This window comes from Mycosarcoma maydis, chromosome 15 (genome assembly GCF_000328475.2).
Source record: "Mycosarcoma maydis chromosome 15, whole genome shotgun sequence".
Classification (NCBI taxonomy): domain Eukaryota; kingdom Fungi; phylum Basidiomycota; class Ustilaginomycetes; order Ustilaginales; genus Mycosarcoma; species Mycosarcoma maydis.
Window position 1 is genome coordinate 563,599 of NC_026492.1, and position 11,820 is coordinate 575,418.

The 11,820-nt window shown below is 54.7% G+C and overlaps 2 protein-coding genes across 2 annotated transcripts; one reads left to right on the forward strand and one right to left on the reverse strand.

The window, feature by feature from the left end:
* Nucleotides 1-310: 310 nt before the first annotated feature.
* UMAG_05065 (uncharacterized protein) lies at nt 311-4,993 on the forward strand (the record flags this gene model as incomplete). Its single annotated transcript, XM_011393046.1, has 1 exon — nt 311-4,993. One exon carries the CDS (start codon nt 311-313, stop codon nt 4,991-4,993), a length of 4,683 nt encoding a protein of 1,560 aa, XP_011391348.1.
* A 3,314-nt stretch (nt 4,994-8,307) lies between these two features.
* UMAG_05066 (uncharacterized protein) lies at nt 8,308-11,453 on the reverse strand (the record flags this gene model as incomplete). The annotated part of the gene is made up of 4 exons (XM_011393047.1): nt 8,308-8,834; nt 8,897-9,808; nt 9,873-11,085; nt 11,232-11,453. 4 exons carry the CDS (start codon nt 11,451-11,453, stop codon nt 8,308-8,310), a joined length of 2,874 nt encoding a protein of 957 aa, XP_011391349.1.
* Between the last annotated feature and the right edge of the window lie 367 nt (nt 11,454-11,820).

The window sequence follows — 11,820 nt, forward strand, 5'->3', positions numbered from 1 at the left end:
GCATCACCAGCACTCTTCGACCAAGCTCCATCTGCACCGCCCCGTTCAAGGCGGTGTCGTACGCGCCCATCCTCACAGCCTCTTGCCTCCTCACAATTTCTTGCCTCCTCACAGTCTCTTGCCTGCCTTTAGCTCGTCGCACCACATCGCAGAACGATTCTTTCACCAAAAATATTGATGCAACCTATTTTAGACCAACCTAGCATCGATACACCGTTCAGCAGTCAAAGCAGCCGGTGATTACTATCATCCATCTTAATTCCTGGTCTTCGGTGCTATACTGTCTAATCTTTCCCACCTTTAAGCGGCCATGTCAACCAGCTTTGTCATCACTCCTAGCTCCGCCAAGTTCAACGTCGCTCTGAAACCAGAATCCGCATCGCCTCCAAGTCTCACGCAGACCAGCAGTCCCTCGTCCAGCGACTCGACTGGTGACGACGAGATCTCGGCCAAGAGCACCGCACGCTTTGGCGCGTCTTCTCATCGTCGCGCAGCTGACGCTTCAAATCCTGCCGCCGCGCTTCAGTCTAATCCTGCCGCCACCGCTTCCGACTTTTCGCCCAGCGTCTGGGGCGAATACCCTCAGTCCATCATTGACGATATCGACGCTGGCACGATCAAATCAAAGTCAGGCTTTGAAGTGATGAACTTTGCAAGCTGGGACAACAGTCTCACAAACCTCGGCACGAAAAGCGACGCCGACCTCTCTATGGAGATGGACTCCACCTCGAGCACTGACTACGGCTTCTCGCCTCAGTCGGTCCAGTCTCCCGTCTCTTCTCACAACGCCATGCATAGTCTGACCAGCACCTCGCGAGCCATGACTCACGACAGCCCTGAAGGCTCTGATCGTAAGACTGGTTCTGCGCCTGGTCACCCCGCAGCCGCCGCGAGCACCTCCAGTTTTGCCGGTAGCGGCGAAGACTCTGACGCTCACGTTGCATGGACCGGCAAAATCTCTGACAACGACGAAGCCATGTTTGACTCGTTCGTCCAAGCAGGCTCCTTCGGCTCGCCCGCCGTCAAGTCGGATCCGTTCCCAGCAAACGGTACCAGCGGCCACCCTTTCACCGCGATGAACGTCCCCGCCTCGTCGGTCTCCGCCATGATGCCACCATCAGCACCGATGAGGGTGCCACATTCTCGTGCACCCCATACCAACGGCAACAGCAACGGCAACGCCAGCCCCAGCGCCTCGTCATCGCGCCGCAACTCGGGCGAGTCATCCGAACCTAAGAAGCTGCCAGGTTCGTCCTCAGCTGCAGCACGACGAACGGGCTCGCAGACAGCCGTTCACAGCAACAACCTCGACGCCGACCTCGGCTACTCTGCTTTCGAAGTCGTCCGTCCTAACCGCGAGGGGCTCAAGGACCTCCAAGTCCACATTAATGGCGTTCCCATGCATGGCGCAAAGTCTCGTGTCGAGACCCAGATCCGAATGAGGATCGAGCTAGTTCGCCCCAAGGCGAATTCCGCTGGCGGCTGGGAACGCATTGGCTCTTTCACACACATCAAGCTACCTCCGCTCAGTGGCACCAAGCGCAAGTCGAAGAAGTACCAAAAGTCAGATGTGCCTCCCGAAAAGACGCTCTTTGTCGATGCCACCGTCGTCAATGCCACTCCTCCCCACGATCGCGTCCACGTCTGCAAAGGCTGTCGTCAGAGGGAGCGTAAACGCGCCCATCGCAAGAAGGATCCCAAGACGCCTCTTGAAAATCGACCCACTGAAGAAGAGATGAAGACCCTTGGCATCGACCCATCTTCGATCGACGCTGTCGAGAGGACGCAGGCCCGCATGGAGGAAGAGGAGAAAAAGCGCGTCGTTCTTTTCAACTGCGGCGACTTTGTTGACTTTGAGGAGGGAGAGGCGGTACTTCCCACCCGCATCACCTGCTACTGTCGTCACCACAAGGAAAAGGTTGGCTTCTGCGTCATTTTTACCATGCGCGATTGGCAAGGTCGGCTCATCGCCACCGGCTCCACCCCACCTATCATGATCACTGATGACCACAAGTCGATGGGTCAGGCTGCCCACGCCGCACAGGCTGCTGCCTCCGCCGCAGCTTCGCCTTCTGCGCCGCCCTCGCTTGGCATTATCAAACAGGTAAACGGCTCAAGTCCCAGAAACTCGAATTCCAACCCGTCTCAGTCGCAAGAGGAACTGGCCAGTACCGCTACCTCGACGAGTGGCAGCGCCACTCCCAACGGCAGCATCAACCCGGATGCGCCTGTCAAGCACAAGAAGGAGCGCTCCAAGCCCTACGACGGCAACCGACGCCGTCGCAATACATCTGGTAAGGATCTCAACATGACGCCGTACTCTGGCACTGGTCAGAACACGCCCTCGGTGACCGCCACTTCGCCTGCCCCAACTGCCAGCAACGCTGCTGATTTCAGCTCCTCAGACTTCTGGAATGCCTTCGCTACTGCCGGCACAGCTCTGAACGGCCTTGGGCGTAGCAATAGCACCAGCACTGGTACTAAGACGCCGGGCGAGGCCTCAAGCGTTGGTGGATCCCCTGCTCCTGTCCTCCAACAGCAAGCGTTACAGCTGCCGCACCTGTCGCAACCGATGCCGTCGCAGATGCAAGCTCAGCTTGCTCAGCTTTCTCAAGGCTCACTGTCACCCACCACCCTCCAGACCAACCTAGCCAGCCTGCCTAACTTGGATCTCGAGCAATTCTTCCGCAATGCTCAAGCAGGCGTTTCGAGCGGCGTCGACTTTGCTCAATTGATGGCCATGGCCGCTGCTGCTGCCCTGCCTCCTCATCTCCGACCCAATGCTGGCTCAGCTGTTACCACCCCAGGCTTTGCACAAGCTCCGCCTTCCGGTCCCAATCACAGCATAGAGCAAGTGCCTCAGCCCAAGATTTCGAAGCTCATCCCAGGCGAGGGCCCTACCAGTGGCGGTATCGAGGTCACGGTGCTTGGAGAAAACTTTACCGAGGGCATCACTTGCGTCTTCGGAGACGTACCGGCGGCCAACACTAAGATTTGGGCCAGTAACACGCTTGTGTGTCTGTTACCGCCGAGCTCGAGCGCCGGCCCGGTCGTTGTCAGCGTCAAGACCCCTGGACAGGTGACCCAGCCACCTCCGATCAACGGTCCTCTGCAACTGTTTACCTACATTGATACCACCGACCGTGCGCTTATGGAACTAGCACTACAGGTTGTCGGCCTTCAGATGACTGGGCAGATGCGCTCAGCGCGAGAGGTTGCCATGCGCGTCGTTGGTTCTGGCGGCGGCCAACAGCCCGGCGGTGTGCCTCCTGCCTTCAACGCTGGATGCGCTAACGGCGGCGTCAGCCATGCTGATGCTCGCGAAGCCATCGCTGGACTATTTACCAGCAGCTCTCAGAGCTTCAACTTCCAAGATACGCTGGTGCAGTTCCTCTCTCTTCTTGATGCCGACGTCAGCGACATCGAGCACGCAGAGCCACGGGCCGACGCGATACGACTGGCCAACAAACAGGGTCACACCCTTCTTCACCTGGCTACCCTCATGGGATTCCATCGTCTAGTGCAGGCTCTGATTAGCCGAGGCTGTCCGCTTGATGCGCGCGATCGTAATGGAGTTACTGCGCTTCACTTCGCCGCTATTCAGGGTCGCGTCACCATCGCGCGCATGCTGCTTCGTGCCGGTGCTCGAGACGACGTCGCCGATGTCAACGGCCTCTATGCCATTGATCTGGCTCGCAACCATGACCAGGTAGACGTGGAGATGATGCTCGACAACACAGCCCGTACCGGACATTGGCAGACGCGCCGACTCACTTCTCATGCCGCCACGAGTCTCTTCTACAACGATGACGCCGAGGACATTGTCTCGGACGAGCTCAGCAGCGAGCCAAGCCATTCTGATGTTGACGACGACAACGTCAGCACCAGTTTTGACGAGTACAGCGATGACAGCGCCTCCGTCAGTGGCGACAACGCGGACGACAACGATTGCCGCTCCGTGTCATCAGAGGCAGCTGACGATCTCGAAGCACGCGAGGCTTTGTCGGAGCTTCCGGTGCCGATCATCGACGAGAAGGCTTCTTTCAAAGCTGCCGATGCTCGTCTCACCGAGGAGGCTATCAAGCTACCTGACGTGAAAACGATCTCATCGAAGGAGGAGGTACTCCACAACTCTGCCAACAACAAATCCTGGTTGACAAAGGCTGGTGATACGGGCGTTGACTGGATGAATCGAGCGTTCCTCCCTCATACTGTGGCTCACAAGTTTGCTCAACTCCACATGCCAGCTATGCCAGCTATGCCAGCTATGCCTGCGATTCCGGTCTTTCATCTCGCTCTGCCCGCTCCCGGTTTCATGCCGTGGTCGGGCTCTCTGCGCGCTGACCATGCAAGCGAACAGTCTGCTGACGTGAAGGACGCCAGTACCGACAAGGGCAAGGCTCGTCTCGGCGAGGCACCGGTCGAGCAAGGCTGGGAGCAAGACGAGCGAGGTCGCCTTCTCACTTTGTGGAAGAACATTGTCGAGGAGGGCGCCTGGGGTTTCAACCCATTGTACTCCCCTCCCCCCACGTACGAATCGGTTGCTGCAGCCGAAGGACAAACCCACAAAACTCCCTCTGCGGCCAAGCCCATCTCGTCATCCTCCGCTGCCGCTACTGATTCACCCTCCGAATCCAGTACACCTACTGCTGGTCCTTCGCGCAGGCCTTCGGCAAGACGACGTTCAGCCCATGTCATCAGCGAGAGTCCTTCCGTCTCTGCATCAACATCGTCATCGGCGCAAACATCAAAATCGACTTCGTCGCTCCACGCCTCCGGCAAGGGCAAGACACTCGCTCATGGCTCCACCTCGGCCGTTGCACGCCGTCGCAAAGGTCAGCTACAGCTTCGTGACGATGCGATGCTAGTGTGGTTCTGGATCCCGGTGCTGCTCATTGCCGCCATTGTCCTACTTTTCTCCAAGAGCTCGAGTATTTTCAGCTACGCCGACCTATTGAGCTACCTGGATCTCCCGGCTGTCGGCAGACGTTAAACTGGCTTGCATTGCCTGGCTGCGAGTCTTTGACGTTTGGTTAACATTGTACAATTAATTCATTAGCAATCGTAGGCTCTTGGAGTGACTCCAGAGCAGCCTGCTATCGGCCAAGCCACGAAATTTCAGCGTTTATTTCTCCGGTGACCGGCATGGTACTGGTGCTGAACCAGTCGACGCCTTCTGACGGGTGATTTGGAATGTTGGATTAACTCTAACCTTGCGAACATGAGGACGTTGGTGGTAGAAGCGGGGATTTGGACGAGGTCCAGAAAGCCGGATGTGGTTGGGTCTGGAACGATGCGGGCTCAGGGTCCACGATCAGCAATCACAGAATGCAGCTCACCCCATCCGACTAAGTTAGTGGGACATTAATTTATTTCAGTTTCAAAACGCACCGGCACTGCAGGCAATCGGGAAAGCGTTATCGTGGATTTGTAGCATACAAGATTTGTTTTCCTTGCCAGACGATACGATACGCCTTTCACAGAATGCTGTCGCGCTCGGCTGTTCGACAGAGGATGCAGGATGCAATGGACGAGCAGTGCGCAGCTCAGTGTTCAAGTTTGTAGACACTTGATGGGCATGGAAGTGCGTAGGATAAAGGTGTTGAAACGTACCAACCGAAGTGAGACAGCACCGCCGACGGTTGTCACGAAATATCGAATACAAATGTCAAGCGTTTCAGATACCCAATCGTCCGTTTGACGAAACACGCTGCGAGATCAACGTCGAAATCGTCAATGCAGCTTGCGCTGACCGTCAATTTGTCACGAGATCGACATTCACAATTGCAAGTCACGAGTCACGAGCTACTTGGGTTCTAAGGGTTAAGAGCTATCTGAGGGTCGGTCTAGGAAATGATGTTCCGTGTGCACACATTTGAGATCTAGTATGAAATCGGCAGGACAACGTGTGAGGATTGTACTGTGAGCCGACAGGGATAGGGGAAAGGGATATTGCGTTCATGAGGCGAAACCCTGCAGAAGACGAAGGACCCTGTAACTCCTCGGTGCCTCGAGTGCCAATGATCGCGTATGAGGAGCTGCCCGCCTGTTTGGCCAGAGCCGAAGCTTAAGCAACAGCAGCATTTGCCATGAGAAGCGCAAATAGAAGAGACGCAAAACCCTTTTACTCAGGTGCGGGCGGAGTCAAAGCGAGACATTGGAAGAGTGAAAATGCCAAATGTCTTGAGCTATCGGCATTGGAGTTGACCAAGAAGAGACAAAACACCTTGTTAGTAAGGCCGCACAGTGTCCTACGATGCCACTTGCCAACATTTTACATCCACCTAGACTATTCAAAACTCTTGGTCCGAGCACGATGCGAACTGGAGTGGCTCCGGACTTGATTGCATGATGGGTCCTCGAATCACGGGCGACGAGGTAGGGAATGGGCAGGCGGAGCCTTCTCCAGACGTGTTGGACAGCTGCATTGCGACCCAACCCTGAATCACTCAGGGAGATGGCTAGAAAGGATGATCGTCTGTGGCTATGGAACCGATCTGATCAAAGTCGAGCTAAGCTGAAGTAGCACTAGATCCGGATTGGTGTCTCGGAGCCTGTCTGATGAGACGTCTTCAACTAGAGGCGACGATCCGATTCGTCTGTGCACGGAGCAGGTGGCGTTTGATGCCAAGCACGAGAGCTGCATGTCATGCGTGGCCTTGGGAGGGGACCTTCAACGGCTGTTGACTCACAGCAGTAAAGCTGTCCTGTCGCAGACCGAATCGCGAATGAATCTTGGCCGTTCGGCTAGCAAGCAAAACCCTGGAGCCACTTTTCGATCCACACGCTGACTCGTGACTCACGACTGTTGAGATTTCGAAGGATAGGATCCGTTTTAACGATACAAGATCAGGCTTCCAGTAACATGTGCTTCTCAAAGTAGACACGCTGAATTTTCCTCTTAGCTTTCTCTTGTGTTTCGAAGCATGTCACAGCATATCCTCGGCTCAACGCGAGGAGTTCTGTGCTTCGAAGCGCTTCAAACCTTACACATTGTACATCGTCTGGAACGCGCACGCTCCCGCCTGGAGCAACTAGTCGTAAGTCACTGTGAAAGAATCTGAGCGCTGGTCAGCCTAGCGCTCGAACTGTCCCCCCCTGTACTCCCTCCCTCTTGTCGCTCGCCCTTGCGCTCATTCAGCCCCCTTTTTCAGCGGGCAGGGAGCTTCGTCGAGCTCTCATGTCTCGCCATAGGCCTAAGCCGCAATCAAAGCATCGTGCATTCAACCGGCGGGTGACGCTTAGCTGTGACATCATTAACGATTCCCAACTGTCAGACGCCTAGGCGGGACAGTTGAGACAATCTGACCCACCATCATTCGTGATTCACAATCACGAATTATTTATTAATACTGAGTCGATATTCGTGAGGGTACATTTTTAATGGAGAGGTTAAGCTTACAAACTTGCCGAGGAGACGACTGACTAGTAGAGACTTTGCCGCTGGCATAGGCAGAACGGAACATCGAAATGCATCAAAGATTTTGTCTTACATGCTATCTATCCATCATGGTCAAAGCTGACGACACTAGTGAATGAGATTGTCGACAGCTAACCCTTGCAGTATGATGTCTCGTTGGCGAGATCAGACCGAGTTTCGCTCAACTTCGATATCGTAGGTATCACACGGGTACGAAGTGATGCCTTAATGACCATAGTGGAATATAGTGGGTAGATTGACTGCACAGTCCGCTTCAATCGACTTGTGGCTTCGGCTTCGGGTTGGCCGTTTCGAATGTGTATGGATGTGTTCAATGTTGATGTGTGTGGCGACACCAACCCGAATGGAACAATGCGGCTTTATTGCTAATAAAGACGGCAGACGGGGTCAAGAGACAGGTTGCGTGTTCATATGGCTGTATAGAGGGGAACAGAGCTATTTGAGTCTTTTGGTTTGTGCGCCTGACCTATAGAGTACGAGTACGAAACGAACTATGCTAGGGTAAAGCTCAAGCCCCGACGACCGTATCCCCCGGCATCAGTAATTGATTTACTGATGACCTTCACGATGTCCAACCTGATGTAAGCCGATACCGCGCTCAGTCCTCCACAGATAATTTTCCAGCCAGCGTCGCGCGCTCAAGGTCTCCATTGTGCGCGTTTATGGTGAGTAAGGTCCGAACACAACGAAACGTAGCTAAAGGGAAACATGTTCATTGCCATTGCGTACGAAAAACGAAACAGGAGAGAGCTTCGGAAAGGATCAGGAGAGAGACGAAGAATCGAGGGTGCTGGTGGCGCCTTGAGCCTGCAGAACGGTGTTGAACGTTGGGAAACCCTAGAGCAGGCGATAATCGAACTCACTTCCTAAATGGAATCCGACTCGGGCTGGATGCGCTCATTCCACATGGGCTTTTCGATGATGTTGAGAGGGGTTTGGTGCGGGATCAGAGCTAGACGACAGAATGTCCACCAAGGTTGAACGGGCCTCGAAAAGGTCCAGACAGGGGTAAGCGTGCGGGCCGAGCAAACCCTCGAATGCACAGCCGAGGGCACTGTTGACCGGTAATAGGCGTCACTTGCGGTCGAGAGCCGTCTTGCGCTTTCTTGAACCCGGTGCTTGTGCCAAGGTCGAAAAGCACGATCAACAGAGCCTGTTCGGTCAGTGGCTTCTCGTTTGGCGGTGCCATCGAGGCGCTCTTGATCACCGGGTCCAGCAACGACAGGCGCTGAACTAGCAGGGACCGTGGTGCTCTGTGGATCCCTTCGGTTCTTTGCTTCCCAGGCAATGTAGGTCATGTAGCGCGCAGCGTGCCTCTCGCCCTCTCTGGGCTCAAGAGTGATGTTAGAGGCATCGGTGGATGAACCATCAACGAAGGGCCGGTCGAGATGACCTACAAAGATCCGGGATGATGCCATCGATGCCATGCTGTGTGTGCGCCATTTGCACGGCTACTCCACGCTTCCAGCAGTGCCATAGAAATTCGGGTGTTATCTTGTTGATCGCTTCGGGAAGCAAGTCGAAATGCGTAATAGTTGATCCACATCGGCAGCATAGAGGAAGCCGATTGCAACTGATCTCTGAACGGAATCGCATGCCGTTCGGTGCGTGAGCCGGCATCGTAGACATCTTCAAGGCGTTGGCGCAGCGCAGCGAGATTGGCTTCGTCGAGGTCGGCGAGGTTCTCAAGAACGCTTTCGAGACGCACGGGCTTGGCGTAGATGCTGGCGCCCACGTGCTGGGTGTCCGACGATTCCTTTGGCTCGGTTTGTTCGATTTTTTTGCGCTTCACGGCGTCGCAAGCAACCATCAAGATGATCCGCGAGGCAAGTTCACCGAAACTGCCCTTCAGCAAGGCAACATCGGGGTTGAGCAAGCATTCTTGCTGAAATTTCTTGAGGATGTCTGCGTACGTGTAGCCTCTCGCGTTCTCAGCTGACTGGAGGTAGGGAGCCAGCATGATATTGGAAGCAGCGATGGCTAGCACAGGCTCTGATGGAGATTCAACGTGCATGACACCCTCGCTGGTAACATGCGTGACAATGCGCATGTGGCGATCTACTGTGCTGTCGACGAATTGCTTCTGTCTTGCAAAGAGTTCCGAGTTTGGCGATTCAGTCGGCGAAAGGCTTAGCGCGAGACGAGACGCCAAGATGCTGAAGCAGTGGGCGGTCTTGCGGATGGCAAAGTCTTCGCCACCCATCAATTTGTGGTTGGCCATCACCCAGAGGCTTCCAGAATTGAATGTCTTCCACAGCGGTCGTCCGTAGTAAATGATGTGAGAGTCCGCAGAAGCTTGCGAGGCGCAAGAAAGGCTGGGTTGCTGTGAAAGCAGCACGTCAAAACTAACGCCGATGAAAATGGGCACTGCCAATGATAACACGTTAGCGGTGGGCATGCTTGACAAAATCGGCCGCGCTGCTGCTGGTACTGATCAACACAAGCCAGAACGTCGTGGTCTTGGCGCTGGCTTGTTGGGCATTGATCCAATTCCATGCGCGGCGGAGGCTGTTGAGCTGATTGATGTCTGGGTTTTTTTCGATGTTGAGTTCGACGCACTCGTCGAAGGCCACAATGATAGGAGGTCTGGGTGATGATCCGCCGTGGGCGTTGGGCGGGTACATGTGAGCTATAATGCACTTCATCTCTCGTTCGAGGGCGGCAAGCGGCGATTTGAGGTGAGTGGTGAAGAGTTCATTACGTTTCGACTTTTCGTCAAAGCTGCTGTCGGCACGCTTGAGGGTGTCAGAAGCGCGCTCGGAAACGGTTTGGAAGAAGTCGGTGCGTTCAGCATTGATACCATCCTTTAGATGGAGATGGTTGAGCTGCATCAGATAGTCGTGTTTTTGCTGCTGAGTGGGCCGCTCGGCGAGGCGTTGAGCAAGCTCCGAGAACCAAGCGCCGAGGAAACAGGCAATCTGAAGGTTACACTTATTGTTGTGGGTCTTCTGAGCCTCTTCGAAAAAGGCACGTACACCACGATCAGGAAAGGGATAGCCTTTCATAGACAATCCATCGGCAGTACGTTTTCGGACGCAGACATAGAGAAGAGGAGTTCGATGTCGACATTCGTAGACCAGGCGCGACTTGCCGGTGCCGCTTGACTGGACGATGGGGGTGCCTCGATAATAAATTTTTCCTTGGCTTGGATCAAGCGTGCTGAACTTCTGATCGTGTTCAGTGATGAACTGCAGGAAGCGGTCTGGCGCATTACCGTAATAGTCACGGCCAAATTGCTCTGGATAATGAACGTTAGCATCCACTCCTTCCATGCCCAGCTTAGGGGCGGGCAATGAACGTGCAAGGTGAACAAGTACAAGCGACAGTGCCTCGTCCACATCACTGTAGGAGGCGAGTTTTGCGGCGAGATTCGAGTAAACGTTGCTGACCTCCATTTCTACGAGCGATTTGTCTACGCGCGATTTGTCTTCGTCGTCTGTCATCCTCTCGAACTCAGGTATGATGTCCTTTAACTCGGTCTGCGATTCCCAAATGAGATTGGTAAAGTTAGCGGTGTACACTACGAAGCCAGGATGGTCCGGGTTACAAAGCACGTTGTGGCAAAATTGAAGACCACCCCAATGCATCAGCTGCTTGAGCTTTGTTGACCGAGTCTTTGGCCTGTTTGGTGCGAGGAGAATCAGCTAATGTAGGGAAGAAGCGCTCTGCTAGTCGAGGGGGGAGTGGTGGGAGTGGCGGGTGCTGCAGCTGGGAAAAGGGGCGTGTCTGATTCGAGATACTCGCGAAGACAGCTCAAGGCGCCAGCAAGATGACATTCATTGGGGTGTACTGGAGCCAGGCGTTGTGAGAGCAAACGAGAAAGGATAAGGTCTTGGTCGGATGGCGGTTTGTCTGAAGCAAAGTGCTCGGAGAAATGGCGATCCACAAATGCTGTGATCACCTGTTCAGGATCGGCGTGCGGTGGTGCTGAGGCGGCTTCATGCCCACCAGGAGGTGTTTCTCCACGGACGCTTCCGGTGTGGGCGCGCTTCTTGCCGCGGCCTTTGCTCATTGTGAGAGATGAGTGATGTTGCGCGGGATTGGAATGTGTAACAGATTCGAGGTAGAGATGGGTGTGCAAGAAGTGGTGGTGGTGGTGGTGTTGGTGGTGGTCGAAACGCAAGGCGCCAAACGGAAAACAAAGGCTCGAAAGTTGTGCCACGATCGCTAACGACCACTCGCGAGTGTCCTTTGGCTGTCACCCGTGCTCGAACAAGCGAGTAGTGTGATCTCAACGATGGCAGTCGCGAGTGACTCAATCCAAGCTTTGGTAGCTTCGATAGGCGAAAAAGCCCAATTGTAAATCGCGAAGGCGGACTTTTGCGTATGTATGCGACGCGAGATGATCCCGTGTCAACCGCTATGTAAGATCACCGTCG